The sequence below is a fragment of the Syngnathus leptorhynchus genome, chromosome 13, assembly GCF_054491065.1.
Source record: "Syngnathus leptorhynchus isolate UIUO chromosome 13, UIUO_Slep, whole genome shotgun sequence".
Taxonomy (NCBI): domain Eukaryota; kingdom Metazoa; phylum Chordata; class Actinopteri; order Syngnathiformes; family Syngnathidae; genus Syngnathus; species Syngnathus leptorhynchus.
This window is the reverse complement of record NC_141207.1, coordinates 3,324,614-3,342,944: the sequence shown is the minus strand read 5'-3', so window position 1 is coordinate 3,342,944 and position 18,331 is coordinate 3,324,614. Positions and strand designations below refer to the sequence as shown.

Genomic DNA, 18,331 nt, shown 5'->3' with positions numbered 1-18,331 from the left:
ACAATTTAGAACATTCAATTAGAAAAACATGCATATATTGAAAATGTTAAAGCAGTTATTGCATTCATAACATTGCGTTGTTTATTCTCTTTTAGTATATGAAAGACTAGTAAGTTTTCAAAGAGTAGGTTGAGGTAAGAGCGTGCTTCACAACACAACAGAGTGTAGATGGCGCCATCCTGTGGTCAACAAATGCATTTTGTCATTGTTTTATTTTCTAGGTGGAAAATTATCCCACCACGCATGCGCACTTCAGCTGCCATCTTGGACAGATATTTAGAGTGCGCTATCGAGAAAAACCAGCAGGGGGCACTTTTGGCCGATGCAAATCAAGTAACAGCGCATTAACCTGGAACATTCTCACTACTAGTTTATTGTAGACTCCATAGAATAACGATAGCACAACTTAGCAGGCACAAAAGCTGCAAAAGGTGATGACATAAATTTACGCACAGCCTGCGACCCCCGTGAGAATAAGTGGTTCAGATAATATATGAATGAATGGGTAAAAATAAGATTACGGTCAAAGGGTGTAGCTAGCGCAGCGTTATAAAGACACAAACGCCCCCGCCCCCTGGTTTATGCTTGTCATGTGGCCTCCTCAACTGTTTGGATTCAGGGCTCGGGCAGGCGGGGTTGAGATGGCGGACAATTGCAAACTTGTGTTTTTTGAGAAACAATCATGCGGCTGATGTAATTTTCAGCGATTCCAGTGATTTCTCTGCACTCGATTCCAAACTAGACATGGAGATAATGTCTGACGGAGATGCGGCGGAACGTAGGTGAGTGACAGCAGGGAATGTATCGGCTATGCTGGATTAGTTGACGGTTGGCATTCAAAACGCAAAGTTTATAAAATATTATTCACGATGGACATATTGACGACGTGACAACGTTTTCCATTATTATGCATTTACACTGGCGCCTGTCAGCTGGCTAGAAATTTAAAGCTAACGCCTAGCTCAGCTGCTAGGCTAACTAGCTGTCAGTTTTTGACAGTTCTCAAGTTGATTTACAGAAACGAGATCCATTTGTTTTATTCGCATACGCGTGTGTGTGGCAGGACTGTGTATGCATTGGAAGTGATCACTTTGACCTTATTTCATTAGAAACGGTTGTGTATATTAAAACAGTCTTGGAATTTAACTTGTCAGGCCTGGTGGGTGAGTGCAAACACTAACACGCAGGTCAGTCAGTTTCAACACAACACTTTTCTGGTGCTATTGCTTTGGCCTGAATTGCTTTTACGTTACAATCGAATGTTATTATCAAACTGCAAGCGTTGCAATTTGGGGGGGGGGGGGGACTGTTACAAATGCAGAGCTGCAAATATGCAGGTTTTTACTGCAATTATTATTGTTTTTTTATGACATTGTTGTCTTTCAATGATAGTGCTTAGGACTGCTAAACCATATACATATGCACGAGCACGCACACAATAAATATACTGTTACTTCTTAACCATAACCGTCTTGGTTCTGGAATTTCCCTCCATTGTGTGCAACCCGTGTCCACTTAAACACTCAAATTATATGTAGGAGTATACAAAAAAAACTTTTTTTTTTTTTAAACAGATGCATCATGTGATCTAATAAAGTGTTTCTCAGATACAAACCTTACTGTGCTTTTTATACGCAGCATCCATAACCTTGAGTATTTTTCTTTCTACGAGTTAACAGCATCTTTAAGACATGATTGCATTTATTACTGCCAAGTTCAGTCACACAGCATATCTGTCCCTACCCTCCCTGTAGCATATTTCATGACCAATGGTTAAAGAACACATCACATGACTACATGACCGGTGTTTATTAAAGAATTCTGTTTCAGTTGCCTGTCACTACAGATAAGACATTTCATTGTTGCCATGATTTAGTAGCAGCTTCTCAGCAGTTCTCTTGTCAGCTGCTTTGCTAAAAGCATAGTGGAGCCTCCAGCCAATGTTTTGAGTAACCTTTCCACATTTGGTTTATGGCTGTATAACAAAAGTAAAATAAAGCAAAATGATCGCTTTATGCTTTCAGCAACTTGTAGTTTATTGTACAACGTTTGTGGCATTGAATTTTAGGTCAATCCTGTATTTTTGAGGATCCTATTTAAAGGTTAAAGTTTATCTACGCCATGTTAAAATGGGATGATTTTAGTAGTTGTCAGCACTTTGATATGTCTTGAGTAATAAATTCAGTCACAACGCTACAAATGCCAGCACTTTTTCTGAGTCCTTCCTCATTCCTGAACTTCCTCTCCTCATGTTGTTACACTCAGGCGGGAGCTCTGGAAGTTGTTGTCCAGCCTGAAGACCACAGTGGAGGGCCTCCTGTCTACAAACAACCCCAATGTTTGGTCCCGCTATGGTGGCCTACAGCGCCTGCACAAGGACATGAACAATATTCTCAGTCATGGACTGAAGAATGAGCAGGTTAGACACAGACCAGGTCAATGTGACACCCCTTTTTTTTTTTTTTGAATAAATAAATGCATCCAAGTGAGACTGGTTTACTGGGTAATATGTTAGCCATTGACAATACAGTTAGTGCTTCTCTTTATGCATCTGCTGTGCGTGGTCATGCAGGTTACTATTTTATGGATGCTGGTTTAAAAAAAAAAAAAAAAAAAACAAATGTCCAAAAGTTCATCTTATTCCGGACGGATTCTCATTTTCAACAAAACAGTCTGTGAAACTCGTCCAATCTTTATCAGAGCTATTGTAATAGTCTGTTTCAGAGTAATCACAGGACATTTATTGAATACATAAGCTGCGATTTCAGTAATATTTTAATGTTTAATTGAAATTGGATACAGTATATGAGTTACTTTAAAATTGCTCACCTTTGGATGACATATGTGACAGCAATTTACAGTAAGTGAGGAGCAAGGGAATTTTCAAACTGTCGTAAATAAGTGTAGAAATAAACTAGTTTTTCCTGGCAACAAGTTTTTTCCTAATAAGATGAAAATCTCAGCGTCGCACATTCCATTCTTTTAGTATCATCGCTTTAGCCACATTATACTGAGAATTCAGGCAAGAGATGGATGTTGCTCATAAGTACAATCCAATACAGTTAGAGCCCATTCTGTGATTATCGTGCAGTATTTTTCCTTTTTACCATCACTGCAACTTTTCCATGTATCACAAAAAAGCACAAGGAAAACGTCTTAATCAGCCTCAAGGGTTTTGACATTTCTTGACAATTCACTCCCTCTTTCTCGAGAAATAGCACTTGCGTAACAGTCAAAATTATATCAATATTTGACATTAAAACCAGTTAAACCAGTAACATTGTAACAGTGCATCAGGCTTTAAAGAAGACTCAAGTGCAAACTAGATACGCAGTGATCAAAATGACATGGTCTTTTGTGATGGCAAACTGAACGCAAGGACATTATGTACCGTCCTGTTTTCAGTGCACATGATTATTATTATTTTTTTTAATTTTGGTTGACAACATTGTTAAATACATTTATGCACAAATTACTTTAAAGTTAAGCTTTTTGTGTGTGTTATGGGGGCTCGCAGGTGTATTACAAGCAGAGAGACTACTGGCCGTTTGTCTGGTGTGTCCGTCAAATAAGCCCTCACCTCGCCTCACACGTCGAACAGGTATGTAGTGATACATGCGTTCATTGAAGAATTATATATATTTATATGAAATTCATATCAGGTACCCTATACATAGTGTTATAATTTTCAATATCAATTTCAATATTGTACTTAACCTTTAAAAAAGTTATAGCTCCGATGACAGTAGGCAGAACCGTTATTATCCCTAACTAAAAGATAGCCAAAATATGAACGGTCAACCATTGTTGTGTTTTATTATCTGGTAGTTGTTTGAATTGTTATCTTGATGTCCACAGTTCAGTCAGCTGGAGCCGGTACTGAGCAGCAGAGTGCAGAGTGCTGGTGAAAGCTACAAGGCAGAACGCTGGTTGCTTTACAGCTTGCAGGTCCACATGCTCTCGGCTCAGCTCAAACCTTTGCTCAGACATCAGGGACATACAAGAAAATACTACAATGGTGAGATATTCCTTTGTGAAATTGTGTCCTCTCTCACTGTGTAATCAATTATGAATCTTTTTCTTTTATATTTATTTTAGAAGATGCCTTCTTGCTCAGTGAGCCGCATGTCACAGCCATGTTCCAGTGTCTAGAAGCTGTGGAACAAAATAACCCCAAACTGCTGGCCCAAATAGATACAGTGGGGGTGAGTTTAATTTTGATGGATTAGGAATTGTGGTGGTTTGTAATGGTTTTATAATGTACCTTTCATTGTTCCCATCTCTAACCTGTTCATATTTCCGTCTCGCAGCTGTCCCCGCTCAAGATTCCGCCGTGCCTCGGCCTCTTGAAGAGCCAGAGCCTGTGTGTTTTGCCCGGCATTGGCGAGCCCTGGAGAAGTGCCAAATCGACACCCATAAGAGAGCCTCTAAACCGGAGGCTCACAGCATCCAACTGCTCACTTAGAGATGTGGCTACCACGAACACCAATGACAACATGATAGGCGGAAACGGCTCGAGTGAGGAAATATTGCTAATTTGGTATGAATGTGAGAGTGAATGGTTACTAGTCTTGGTTCCCTGCATTTGACTAGTGACGTGTCCAAGGTAAACTCCGCTTCGTGCTCAAAGTCAGATGCAAGAGGCTGCAGCTCACCTCCCTGCTAATGTGGTGTAGAAAATTCTGTCGAAAACGAATAAATGGAATGTTATGGGATGTGTTTTTTGGGTTTGTTTTTGTTTTGTCATCTATGGCTGGCCTTGTGATTTATTTCTATATCCGGTTTGTTCTGTTGTAGATACTACCTCACAATCCAGCAGCCTAGTTCCTCCCTGGGTGTCTCTGACCAGGCCGGAAGAGAGTGAGCAGGGTGTGACGCCTCCTTCTGGACATGCGTCCATACCCTCCATCTCTTTTTCAGAGTCTCCCTCGCCCTCCTCCCCACAACCTGACACGGGAGATTCAGGTGATGGCGAATATGACGACGGTCCAGAGTACCTGGCCATTGGTAACCTGGGCCAACGAAGTCGCCGCAACACCCAAAGCTCTACACACAGCTCCACACACAGCGAGACCAGCGAGAACAAGGACCGGTCCTTGCAGCCAAATTCTCTGGCTCTACCTCCACTCAGGCGCTCGTCTTTCTCAGAGGGCCAGCGGGAGCAAGGCAGAGGGGTTCGAGGACACGCCCGCTCATTTTCGGATACGGGGATCACTCAAAAACTCAGGACAGGTAAATGCATCTGAATATTAAACAACGGGAGTGATTCTTGATTGTTTGATCATACGACCTCGTTTTGTTTTATCATGGCACAATCAGGTAGATAAGATTTAAATTGAAATCAGTGTTCTGAATTGCTACATGGATTATTAGGTGAATCAGTAGCCAAAATACATTATACATTAATCTTTTTTTCAAAGTTCTGAACTTCTGCTTTGTTACCAAAATAATACAGCATGGAAAAGTTATAGCTAAACTTCACAACAAACATCCCAGCAGTGCTCTCTGTTTCGTTTCAAGAAAGCATCAATTATGATCCAAATACTACACTATGGAATATTATGACATGGTATAATCTACATTTGACTCTGCTCAGAAACAATATCAAATTCAGCTTTAAGAAAGTTCAAATTTGTTTAAGAGATGACTTGTAGACTAATCTTTTCTCAAAGCTAAAACGTCTATACAGTATTCTCTTTGCTCCTACTGGTTTCCCCTTTCTTGGTAACATGCTGTCTTTCTGCTCTACCTCTTTTTTCCTACTGTTTGCAAGAAGAAGGGGCTCACCGGAAAATCACCGTAATAATTGAGGATCCGGTAGCAGGTTGTCAGCGCAGTTGCACTGTACTCCGTCACTTGAACCCTTCCATCCTTCTTTTTTTTCTTTTCCTTCGCATGTGGACGAACATTCGTCATCCCTCGCATATAATTCCATTTGTGTTTTGAGATTGTTCATTTTGAGGACATCATGTGCATCTTATTTTCTGTTGTGCATTCCTCCAGTGATTCTTACATGCTCATGAGTCACAATGTCAGTTAGATGTCAATGCAAAAATGCAGAGCACAAGTTATTTCAGCTTTTGATAATCTGCACAACAATGTTTTTAACCAAAGTTCATATCAAATTTCGGCAGCCATGCCATGTCTGCATGTAAACAAAAAACTTTCCTTTGGTGAAAAACAAAAACCACCTGTTTATTTTCCAAACTTCATAAATGTTGTGTATTAAATGATGGTGAAAGTCTGCAGAAACTAAATATTTAAGAAAAAACTTTCTCCCTTAGAAACGAGGAGTGAAGACTGCTGCATTAAGGAGTACAACCCTTTCTCGCCTCCGTGCAGTGACATCAGCACGCCCACTTCCCTTTACATGGAATCTCGTGAGTTGAAATGTCCTGACGCAGCGTGTCTTGCTCAGCTTGTATAAAAGAAATAGGATGTTATGACATTTTGAGTGTTTTTAATAGCGCTACTGCCAATGTTGAACTTTTGCTGACAGGCAAACTAATCAGCAAGTCATTTGAATTCATGTTCCGTCACAATATTGCAGTTCTTGCCTCTGCTATTTTATGCATTTATAAGGCACAGTTTATAGTCATATGTATATTGAATTCATATCTATCGATATGTATATAATGGTTTATTGGTATATTGAATGCTATGATGGCATTCTGTTTTTGAGTACTTTTATTTTTCTGGTTGCTTCAGATCCGTCCCAGTACAGCAAGACAGCAGATGGTTTGTTCAGGAAGCCATCAAAAGGCCAGAGCCTCATCAGCTACTTGTCAGAGCAGGACTTTGGCAGCTGTGCTGACCTTGAAAAGGTGCACCGTTAATCGCACTTGATGCTGAACTCTGGAATGTTGCGTTTACATACCCCATGACAAAAATGGCCACCTTCTAAAACGGGTTTCTGTTTCCTTTTTCATCACGTAGGAGAACGCTCACTTCAGCATCTCTGAGTCCCTTATTGCAGCCATCGAGCTGATGAAGTACAACCTGCGGCGTCAGCAGGAGGTGGGTGACGAGGAAGGAGATAGCGACTCTGAGATTCAGCAGCTCAAGCAGAAGATCCGCTTGCGAAGGCAGCAGATCCGTCGCAGCCGCCTGCCCCCCTGCGCAACGCCCCAGCACTGTAAGCTACACTTGTGTATATACAGTGACTAAGTCAATTTGTCTAATAAGTAGTGATAAACTGCCAACAAATGAAAACCATTTCATTACGTTGCTTTGTAGTGTTTCATTCAACTGATAGCAGCGGTTCAAGAAGGAGCTCCCAGGACTCCCATCAGGGCCTATCTGACTCCGACTCTGCAGAGGAGGTGGAGGAGTGTGAATTACGGGGTACGAAGATGGACGCAATTGAATTCAATCAGTGATGAGGAAGCTATAGGCCCACATTCATAACCCAATCATCACATTGTTGTCATACCGCTAACTAACCTTGTCACCATTAATTGTTTACGCCACATGACGAATGTTAAGGTTGGAGAATAACTGGGTTGAAGAGTTTGTTGTGTCTTTGTAATGATTGGGGCTTGGTGACTGTGTGTGTTTGTGTACGTGTGTGTATTTCATGCAACTCAAGCAACATTTATTTGTTTGTGTTTTTAATGTGGGTGTTGTGTGGTGACGGTGGTGCTGAGTGTGTTAGTTTTTGTCCCTCAGATGGCTGTGAGGGTCAGTCCCTGCTGGCGGTGTCTCAGAATGGCCTCTCCTTGTCACTTGCCTCCCTCTTCTCAGGTATCCGCTGGCTGTTGAGGGGCGGGGTTCCTCGGGAAAGGGAACATGCTTCTTGACTCCAAACTGAGAAAATCGGTTTCAAATATGACAATTGACTGATTAAAAAAAAAAAAAATATTTTTTGATAGCCATGTTGTAAGTTTTGTACCACAAAAGAATGAGAAGACATTTTTATTTTCATTTTGGAGTCAAGCTGGCAAGATTTTGTGTAGGTACTCTGGTGTTTTTGGAGGGTGTGGATACGTGTGAGTTAGCTCATCTGTATAGCTGCCATCCATTCGCTTGTGTGTCCTTGTTCGCTTTGTCAGCCTTTCACAGGCCTACTGGGGGCCTAATAGCTTTCACGCACATGATCATTCCTTGCTTTTATCTATCTCAATTTTTGTTTTGAGTTATCCAGTGAAATGCCTATTTCAGTCATCCTTTTAGTATCACCTCAGGAAAACTAACTAGTACAAGGGCTCCTGCGTTTGCGAGTTCCGTTCATGTGACGCAAACTTTGAACGCAAATCCGAATGTTCCATGGTCTATTTGTTTGCAGTGAACACGCCATAAATAGAAAATCTAATACAAAACATTGTGTACGGCTGTAAATGAAATTTCTTCTCACATGTATAGTCTTAGTTTTAAGCCTGCTCTAACTGAGGACCTCCTGTTCTGTATATCTAAATTCTAATAACTGGATGGATGGATCTGTAAATGAAGTCTTAGTTGATATAGCATTACATCATTACTATATTATAATTTATGTTGATGTTCTGCGTTGCTTAATAAGTTATCATATCTGTGGTTAAATATTGACTAAGTGTTTGCAGATGTATATGGTATTAGCATAGTTTGTCCTCCTAACATGACTTGTCTCGATCGGTTTCCTTATCATTTTTAATGTTGTCTTGTGTTGCAGAAGCAGACATAAAACGCAGCGTGAGCACCAGCAACAAGTCTTTTCTTAGCTCAGATTCCTTGTAAGTGAAAATACATTCTTGGAGCTCATCAGACATTTAAGTGCACCTGGACAATTCTATAAAATCCATAAACTAACAACTCCAAATTAACAATGCGAAAAATTGCATTATTGTCTGCAAAAGGCCAATTTAAAGGTGACACGGGTGATGTGGTATTGCGACATTGCAACAAGTTTTATCAAGTATGCCTAGCCTCTGTTCTGTAGCACTTTGAGATTCCTATGAAATGTAAAGTGTGTCACAAATAAAATGTATCATTATTGTTATTATTATTAGTGTACATAAAAGTATTTTTTCTTTTTGTTCCTGCATCCATCCTCCTCCAGTTCCACCTCCTTCCTTCAATCCAACTCAGCCGAGTCGGTCGCCATGGGTTTGCTCCGACAGTTTGAGGGCATGCAGCTTCCGGCCGCTTCTGAACTTGACTGGCTGGTTCCAGAACATGATGCCCCACAGAAAGTATGTTCCTGCTCACATGTGCAACATTGGCGAAACTACTACTAGAGTCATAACTCCACTTGTCGGATGTTTCTCAGCTGTTGCCCATCCCAGACTCACTTCCCATCTCTCCTGATGACGGTGAGCACGCAGACATCTATAAGCTAAGGATTCGGGTACGAGGGAACTTAGAGTGGGCGCCACCCCGACCACAAATTATCTTCAACATTCACCCTCCACCAAAGTATGTCAGCAACACTTTTTCTTTTGTTTGCCTACAGTTTGTTGTTTGAAAACGGCTTTTATGCTAAAAGAAATTAAATAAAATCATTTAATGTTCTGTCAGGAGGAAGATTATTGTGGCGAAACAGAATTACCGCTGTGCTGGTTGTGGAACTCGCATTGACCCAGGTACGATATGCTACGACAGCTGATTCTGGTTTTCATCACTGGTACATTTCTATAACAACCATTTCATTTTTTTGGGGGGCACAGACTATATTAAGAGACTACGTTACTGCGAGTACCTCGGGCGTTACTTCTGCCAGTGCTGCCACGAAAATGCACAAGTTGTGGTTCCCAGTCGAATTCTGATCAAGTGGGACTTCAGCAAATACTATGTGAGCAACTTTGCCCGTGACTTGCTGAGCAAGATTGGTGGAGACCCACTCTTCAATCCGAATGACATCAACAGCAACCTTTACAAGAAAGTTAAAGCTCTGGAGTCTGTTAGGGTGAGCCATCATAATGAACTTTACACGATTTGCAACAAGTTGAAAAAGTTGTGTAAGCATTGGTTGTTGACAAAATACAATTGCTGAGTGTGAAAGATTCTGATTGGGTAATGGAAGCAGCGTGGCCACTGATAACTAGGTTGGGAACGCCGAATGAATGAATGAAACCATTCATGTAATTTACTCCAAATTCTGGATACGGCATACGACAACTTTATTCTTTAACACATAAATACATTACGCTGTTAATCCATTTTTTTAAAACTCCGCCTTTTGGTCTACTTTTTTAGGTTTTGAGAATGCAGCTGTTTCACATGAAAACGCTCTTCAAGACATGTCGCTTTTCAAAAGAGTAAGCCTTGTGTTGTCCACACATTTTTTGTGTCACAACGTCACTTCTTGTAATCACATCAACAATCTATGTATGCTTGTCGTCTCTCAGGGTTCTCGAGAAGTTTGACAGTCTGCCCTGTCACCTCACGGAGGACCTGCACCTTTTTTCCCTGAATGACCTTCTGTCTGTGCGCAATGGAGAATTGACCCCCCGAATGAAGGAGTTACTTAAACTCGGCACTGTGCATGTAGCAGGCTGCGTGGTAAGAATATTTTAATGATCTTTTTTGTTGTCACTTATTTATAGCCGATGTTAAGGGTTTTATGTACTTAAGTGATTACATTTCTATCATTAGTACATAAAACCCTTGGTCCTATTTAATCTCCATGTCTCTCCAGTCTCCATTAGCAAATCTCGCAGGGATTATAAAGGCACCTTTGTGATTATATTGAATAATGATAGAAATGATCTGCTCTTGACACCGGAATATCTTTATTTTGTTTATCAGTGTTGAGTATGAATGCTTGTGGCTCACCTGTGTTTTGATCTTCTCCAGTTGTGCCAGGCAAAGGGCTTCGTGTGCGAGTTCTGCGGCAACGAGAAAGACATCATCTTCCCCTTCCAACTGAGCAAGTGCCAACGCTGCGAAGGTGAGCCCTCTCTGCTGGTAGCAAGCCTGGGCGGCCTACGAGTGCCCCCTCGTCAGAGCTCAGCTCCCGCTATCTGGATAGACTGGAAAATCTCCAAACCTCGTAGGTTGGCAAGGGCTCTCTACAAGGATCGAAGGGAGGGCGAGGGCGGGGAGGAGGATTTGGATTTGTCCGAGGGTGCGGACAGCGAGGACCAAGAGGAATCGACAGACCAAATAGAAGAGAGAATGGAAAAAGCAGGATTATTTCATCATTTCTCTCCTGGGAAATTTATCAAAGCTTTTACCTGGCACCACGGACATGAAGATGAGCAGGAGGTGACAGAAGAGAGCGAGTCTGAGAATGAGGGCGGGAAAGAACATGACAAAGGAAGCGGGGAGAGAGATGAGATTTTCAGCAAAAGCGGGTCTAAGAGTGAGGAAAGGGAAGAGGATCATGCTAAGAAAATCAGTTTACTTAAAATTCTCCACTTAGAGCGACTGAAGCAGAGTCTCTCAAAGAGTAACAAAAAGAACAGTGACAGCGAGATGTGTAGCAGCCAGGACAGTTTAGAGGAAGTGGGGACAGGTCAAGGGAGGAAGGACAGATGGTTCGGACGTCTAGGCCGGACCTTCTCGAAAGGTGATGGCGTAACAGAAGCCAAAGAAGAAGTAAAACATGAAGAGCCTGAGCAGATATCTGAGACAGTAGGGGGCAGTATGGAGATGGCAAAGGAGGCAGACGTTAGAGAAGCAGAGGCGAATATGGGAAAAGTGGAGAAAGTGACAGACAAAGAAAGCGGCAGTAAGGATGACAGACAAGTGGATTCAGTCCCCATTCAAACCAACTGGCGAGCTCGAAAGACTCGCAGAGCCCGCCGAGTTACGAGAAGCGGACAGACTTGTGAGGGGAGGAAGGGGGATAGCAAGATGACGGGGGGAACTGAAAATGATGTTCACGGATAAGAAAGAACAGAATCATTCATACTCTGGGCGTATTTTGAGTGACGACTGTTTTTTTTATCAAGTTTATTTTCCAATGAAACTGCTGAAGCAGCAACATTTGACAACATTTCAAGTTCAGGGCTCTCTTATTTATTGTCTTTGCTTTTTCTGTGTGAGACCAGAGATTTTTTTTTAATTACTTTCTGAAAGATAAAGCAAGTTGACTTTTTTGAATCGGTCATTTTTTAATACAGCAAAGTTGCAATAACACACACATTCACGAAAATGGTTTGAAATCTTCATTTTAAGGTAAAGGTAAGTTGTCATCTTTTAGATGCTTCCTTATTCACTATTTACTCATTTCAGTTCTTCTGTTGGGTGGTAGTTTCCCATTTCCCAATTCTCTGCGCTTTGGTGGTGGTGGTGGTGGTGGATATTAGAGTTTGGTCACATGGTTTGTGAATGAATGCACAGATTGTGGACTGGTAATATTTTTAGGTACCTTTTTGGTGGTGGATGACTTGAGGTGGCATTGTTTTGCTCATTTAGGCTCCATTTCTTTGCCTTAGGGCTTTTCTTTTTCTGGGTAGCTGTGTGTTTTAAGAAAGCCAATACTTAAAAACAAACATTGGAGCACATTTCCAAATGTGTTAAAGAGGAGTCAACATTCTGTAGTCTTGGCAAAAGAAAGTCTTCCATATATTGTTGATATTCTATGTAAAATAAGTATGAACATTTCTCCAGTGATTGAATATGATTTAAATATATGTACTTGACAAGTCAATGGCATTTGAAAGTATAATCAAGGTCTTATTTTTTTGATAATCACTTCGAAGACTATTACAGGCTCTTCAGACACCACTTTTTGACAAAACCAACAAAAGTGCTAATTTACACAATGGTGTGTTCAATCCCTCTTTCAGATAATGACTTTAGCGATGCGTGGTGTGAGATGCAGTACTTGTCGAAATGCGCCATTTGCTGAAAACTCAACAGGGCGGGAAAGTGAGACAGATGTTAAAGCTACTAACATCTCACAAACAGCAAGCAACCCTCTGTTATAGCTTACCGCGTCGAAAGATCAGAATGGTGACACAAAAAGAGGTGGAAAAATAGTGGCAGTATGAAAGGGCCCAACATTTACTTCTGCATTTCATTTGGGCCATTTCCTAGCATGTTGCACTTTCATTCAGTAGTGTCAAAATCATGAAGATTTATTTTATTTATTTTAGTTTGAATTTGTGCATTTTTTTTTTATTTCCATTTTTATTTAAATATATTTTTGCATTCCCATGCTGTTTGAGCTTCATTCCACATGAACATGAAATAAACACGTCTTAGAATCTTGTTGTTTTTTTTGTCAGTCCCTCATAGTTGGTCGTGAGTGTGGAAGTTGTGTTTCTGCTGCGTAGCGGCTGAGGGATCGGATGTGTCTGAATTAGTTAAAGGCGCGGTCGACAATGCCATGTTCCTGCTTGCTCTTCTCTCCTGGCTCTCTGCTTCTCACCTTTGCACCTTTTTATAGTCTGCCTCTCATTCTGATTGGCTGTCACGATTCCCCTAAGGCAAAACCGGTTGGACTGGTTATTGTTGACTTTATTTGACGCCGCTGTTATGTTCCTCATCAACTAACTTGTTTTTGTATCGTTTCTCCAAACAGGTTGCCACGCTTGTTACCACAGAGTCTGCTTCAGAGCTACCAAGGACTGCCCTCGTTGTCAGAGGCTGGCCCAACGCCGCGTGACCATGGCACGCAGGAACATGGAGCAGCAAGAGGACGAGGGCGGCGGAACTTAGTAGGAAAACGCAAAGATTGAGAAGTTGCAGTGGAGCACAATGTGACTGATTCTTATGACTCCGTTTCACCCGTTCATGATGTGCTTTTGTCCAATTAACTACTGTTTGTCACAAAGCACCTTTCACTCTAGTAGCACTTAACACTGGAGAATGCGTCCAATGTGAAAAAGGAGATGTGTGCACCTTTTGTGAGAAGTGAGAGTTTGATGCTCTACCAGGTGAGAGTTGCAATTCCTCTACTAGAAAGGCAAGCTATCATACACAATTGTCAGTATCGTTGGCACTTAATTTCTTTTTCTCTGCAGTAAAACACACACACGGTTGATAATTGTCTATTATGAGTAGTTTTTTTTTTTTTTTTTTTTAGCTCTTGCCAACAGTTGCTTTTACATGCCTCTGTCATATTTTGGACAAGTAGTTTTGATTTAAAAACAATGAATGATTTAAAAGAAAATTATCAAATATAAAAGAAAAAAAAAAGAACCTTTATGATTGATTTTTCAATGTACATTCTTCCCTTTATTATGTTTTAATGGATAATACTTTTTTTTTTTAGTGTTTTAAGCCATAGACACATGTGCCTCGAGACCAAAAAAAAATTGGCAGGGCTAGCTTGCCTTGTTAACCGTCGAGCTTAGGAACCTCCAAAGATGGGGAAGAACCTACAATAAAGGTACAACCACAACAGAGTTTGTTTGTAAGCTCAAAATTTGGGACAGAACTTTGCTGCATTTTAAACCGCTAAAGCCAGTGCAGAGTTAAAGCTAACTCTCTTGAATTGGTCCAGTGAGATTTCAGGGGAATGTAAACATTCTAAATGCGCTCATTAGTTTATTCCACTTTGCATTTTGTATTTTATTTTCATTAGACTGACTTGAATTAGTGTGCAATTCTACCTGCTGTACTTTATGCATGGTTTACACAAGTCTAAGCAGCACTTAATTTTTTCCTTAAATGCCACTGAATCGGCATTCTTAGAGAAATTCCATTTTATTGCACTGACTTTTTTTTGTGGGGGGAGGGTGGATAGACATGTCACTTGTGGGATTAATTTCTGATGTTCATCAAGAACATCATTCTTCACTCTCCCATCACTGGGGGGGAACAAGAGTATACATTTGCTCCATCCCAAATGCACAATGTCAACTGAATCCAAATCCAGTCTTAAATGGCCCTTTGTTTTATTTTCGAAAAAAAAAAAAAAAAAGGGTATCCCACAAATCAAGACAGTAACAACAGAAAACATTGGCAAATATTATTTGTCCTTTATTCAAACAGTCATGTTGATCTGTTTGGTCCTATATGTAGGCCCTCTCGAAGAAACTCAAAATGATCCTTCTTAGTGAAATGTGTCCACTAGCATCACAGAAAACAATTGAACATGAATTTTCAACATAGCCTCTTCTGCTTATAGTGGAGGTTTAATCACCCACCACTCCTGTGTGTGTGTGATTCCAAGTCTACTAGAGATGAAATTATTTTCTAATATTGAAATTGTTACAATAATAATTGTGTTATTGTATGATTGTTAAAGAATTTTTTTTTTGACAATAAAAGAATGGCTAGACTGTTAATGCGAATTCGTGCTTTTTTGCTACACTCATCCATATTTGCCGGGATAGCCTTTGGATTTTTATAGTTCTAATCTACAGTTTCCTAACAAACACCGACTAAAAGCTTAGCACAAGGGTCCTCAACCTCTAAGTTGGACTGATCCAGATGCACCACATGGAGATAATGACCAGGGCGTAGCAAGAGATAAGCAGTAGATAGATTCGGAAGAGCAGGAAGTCTAAGACATATCCTACGTGGCACCATTGGTCTTGCAGCTCGTTCTCCTTCTGCATGGAACTCAGGTGAGCACGGAGCTCGCTCAGGTGGTGACAGATCTGCTGGAGCTCAGCCATTGCAGCAGTGCCTGGTAAGTAGATGTTTGATTATGTACCTCCAATTTGGCAGGGGGGGTGGGAAAGCATCACGTGTTTATTTACCTTCATTGCTGATGGGATTTTCAGAGAACGTCCTGCTTTCTGATTGGGTGAGTGGACCTGGCGCTCTAGAATTTTTTTCCTGCGTCACAGAGCGCAGCTGTGGCTCTTCTTGCCAATGGTAACAGATGATTTTGGCGATGTGTTTAAGGACTATCACCCTCACCCAGCGTGGGACTTCCTGATATTTCATGGAATTGTTGTGGAGAACATTCGTAATGACGACGGTCTCCAGTAGACTGATTACCATTAGAGCAAGACACACTGAGAAGTAGATACCTAAATTGAGCAATACAATTGAACACAATTTTAAAGATTGGTCAACGTTATTGTTATTATTATTATTATTTTTTTAATTCCTCAGGGCAATATAATGCAATAAATAATATTTGGGCCAGTTTTGCTACAGTGTTTCAATATTTTTTTCATGATGGTAATACAATACGAACCTATGATGGGTGTTCCATTGGCAGTGCTGGGTAACAGATCATTCATGATAAGCAGGAAGACTGTGTAGCCCAGGATGAGGGTCATCTTGAACGAGGCTCGGTCCACGCTGTGGGGAGGCAGGTAGAATGACAGGATGTCAATGAGCATGAGGAACGAGCTGGGGATGAGAAGGTTGACCACATAGAGGACTGGGCGTCGCTTTATCACCACCTGGACAACATGGGAAAGCAGGCAAGGTATGAATTTAAAAATGAGCCCAGGATGGTATACCAGTTTCACTCACCCAAAAAGTAATGATGTCCCATTCATCAATTCCAAACTGTAGAATGGAAGTCTTCCCCAGTATGTCCACAAGTTCCCACTCTCCACTGGCTTCCAAGTAACGCTTTGAGTTCCCAGACATTTCTTTGAAAGTCAATGCCGGACTTATCCTCACGTCTCGTACTGCAGAACAAACAATTATAAATGCTTTGCTCGTCTACAAGTACATTCTGTGTTTTCTTACTGGTATGCATGTAGGAGCCAAAGGTAAAAGTACAATTCTGCACATCGAAAGGAAAACTGAAGATCTCCAAGTTGCAGGCTGAGACGAGACGCAGCATCCTATCCCAACGAATGTGACCCGTGTGGTTGACGTAGACGTATGGACAAGATTGAGAGACGTCAGCGTCCACACTGGACATCGGTCGATTGGTAGAAAGAAAAACATTTAGTTGAGGTTTGTATAGGATCAAGTTTTAAAACACTTAGCGGCATCTGATCATATGCATTCATGTCAAGTAAAGATTTTAAAATATGACTTAAGAACTGCCCTGAAATATTTATAATATTTAGGAATAGCAACAACAAACAACCTTTAGGAATATTGAGTAATAATTTTGATGCAGCTCCTGGATCATACCATATTTACAAACAGTGTTATTGAATTATATTTATAATGAATCACACAAAAATGTTTTATATTATTATGATACTGTAGGAACTCATGCAATCAAAGACGTACAACTCATAGATGATGATATCGGGAGACCAAAGTCTGTTGACAGGGAGAGAAATCCTGGACACTCCATCACACTTGTCAGGATCCCAAACTAGAAACTCGTGATGCCAGAACTGCAATAAAGTAATTAGCTTGTAATGACTTTACTGTCATCTGTTAATTAATAGATTTCCATTCTATTTCTGGATTTAGATCTTTACTGTAAACCATCCATCCATTTTCTGTACCGCTTTATCCCCGTGGGGGTCGTGGGCATGCTGGAGCCTATCCCAGCCGTCATCGGGCAGTAGGCGGGGGAAACCCTGAACTGATTGCCAGCCAATCGCAGGGCACACAGAGACAAACAACCATTCGCACTCGCACTCACACCTAGGGGCAATTTGGAGTGCTCAATCAGCCTAGCAAGCATGTTTTTGGGATGTGGGAGAACATGCAAACTCCACACAGGGAGGGCCGGAGGTGGAATCGAACCCGCACCATCCTAACTATGAGGCAGTGGTGCTAACCGGTGTACCACCGAGCCGCCCTGTCCTGTAAACCAACAAGGCTTAGAAACATATTGGCTTAGAAACTCAAAGAATCAGAAAATAAATACTATGTAGTATATAATTGAAAACTATATCACTCAAGTTATTTTTATTTTGAGTTATATTATGATATCATATTACGGAATGTTTAAATAGGAATAAATAAACTAAATAAAACAAAGATTTGAGCTCAGGATTTTAAATCTAAAATACAATAATGAATAACTCAATAATAATATTTGGGTGGAGTAAGAAGAATAAATACCAGTCTCAGCCACAGGAATGTTGTAAGAATCTGGGTCTTCTCATTCTTAAACAGCAACAAGAAGAAGACACAAATCCTCAGTTTTGTTAAAGCCTGATTCAAATTTTAAAATGGAAAATACTGATGATTACAATGTAACATAAGCCAATTATGGTCCTCCTGGCTGTGTGAACTCACCACCCCGAGTACCGCGTACAGTGTGAAGGAGATATTGGTCACCGTGGGATTGCTGAGATTTACCGCTGGTCGGAAAGCTTGGAGGTCAAAAACAGCTTGCATAGACTCATGGGATGGTCCGCTTTCACCTTCTTTACATGACAGTTTGCTGTGACACTGTAACGCTAAAACTACAATGCACAAGTTGAGAGGACAAACCTATTATGACTTTATGATATTTTGCCTCAAGTAAGCAGAGATGGCTCATTGCAATTCTCAACAGGTTAAAGTGGTATAATATAAAAATAGATGCAAAATCATTTGACAAAGCAAGCTAAAATGATATAAGAAGGCAAAAGTA

General features: G+C 40.8%; 2 protein-coding genes across 4 annotated transcripts; one reads left to right on the top strand and one right to left on the bottom strand.

Moving 5' to 3' along the window:
- The first annotated feature begins 334 nt into the window (after positions 1–334).
- On the top strand, positions 335–15,158 carry rubcn (rubicon autophagy regulator). Of its 3 annotated transcripts, XM_085927994.1 has the most exons (21): positions 339–782; positions 2,266–2,419; positions 3,518–3,601; positions 3,859–4,018; positions 4,099–4,205; positions 4,311–4,518; positions 4,798–5,232; positions 6,285–6,380; positions 6,709–6,824; positions 6,937–7,135; positions 7,237–7,344; positions 7,669–7,743; positions 8,648–8,708; positions 9,035–9,167; positions 9,245–9,390; positions 9,493–9,557; positions 9,642–9,880; positions 10,171–10,232; positions 10,323–10,476; positions 10,771–10,864; positions 13,448–15,158. In XM_085927994.1, the coding sequence occupies exons 1-21, from the start codon at positions 745–747 to the stop codon at positions 13,582–13,584; spliced, it is 2,871 nt and encodes a 956-aa protein (XP_085784120.1). In that variant the 5' UTR covers positions 339–744; the 3' UTR covers positions 13,585–15,158. The 3 variants fall into 3 exon arrangements, with proteins under 3 accessions (XP_085784119.1, XP_085784121.1, XP_085784120.1); XM_085927993.1 differs by lacking the exon at positions 13,448–15,158 and having other exon boundaries at positions 335–782; positions 10,771–13,404; XM_085927995.1 differs by lacking the exon at positions 7,669–7,743 and having other exon boundaries at positions 338–782.
- Positions 15,159–15,284: 126 nt separating this feature from the next.
- LOC147046945 (5-hydroxytryptamine receptor 3A-like) lies at positions 15,285–16,705 on the bottom strand. The gene is made up of 5 exons (XM_085928547.1): positions 16,528–16,705; positions 16,306–16,466; positions 16,022–16,232; positions 15,576–15,851; positions 15,285–15,502 (listed from the first exon to the last, which is right to left on the bottom strand). Exons 1-5 carry the CDS (start codon positions 16,703–16,705, stop codon positions 15,285–15,287), a joined length of 1,044 nt encoding a protein of 347 aa, XP_085784673.1.
- Positions 16,706–18,331: the final 1,626 nt, after the last annotated feature.

Excerpts from the sequence above, each read along its gene's own strand:
- rubcn (XM_085927993.1), top strand. The coding sequence starts at position 745 with ATGGAGATAATGTCTGACGGAGATGCGGCGGAACGTAG. Across the intron at positions 7,744-8,647 it reads ACTTGCCTCCCTCTTCTCAG|AAGCAGACATAAAACGCAGC; the intron begins GTATCCGCTGGC and ends CTTGTGTTGCAG. Across the intron at positions 10,477-10,770 it reads TGCATGTAGCAGGCTGCGTG|TTGTGCCAGGCAAAGGGCTT; the intron begins GTAAGAATATTT and ends GATCTTCTCCAG.
- LOC147046945 (XM_085928547.1), bottom strand. The coding sequence starts at position 16,705 with ATGTCCAGTGTGGACGCTGACGTCTCTCAATCTTGTCCATACGTCTAC. Across the intron at positions 16,233-16,305 it reads GGGACATCATTACTTTTTGG|GTGGTGATAAAGCGACGCCC; the intron begins GTGAGTGAAACT and ends CATGTTGTCCAG. Across the intron at positions 15,503-15,575 it reads AAATCCCATCAGCAATGAAG|GCACTGCTGCAATGGCTGAG; the intron begins GTAAATAAACAC and ends TCTACTTACCAG.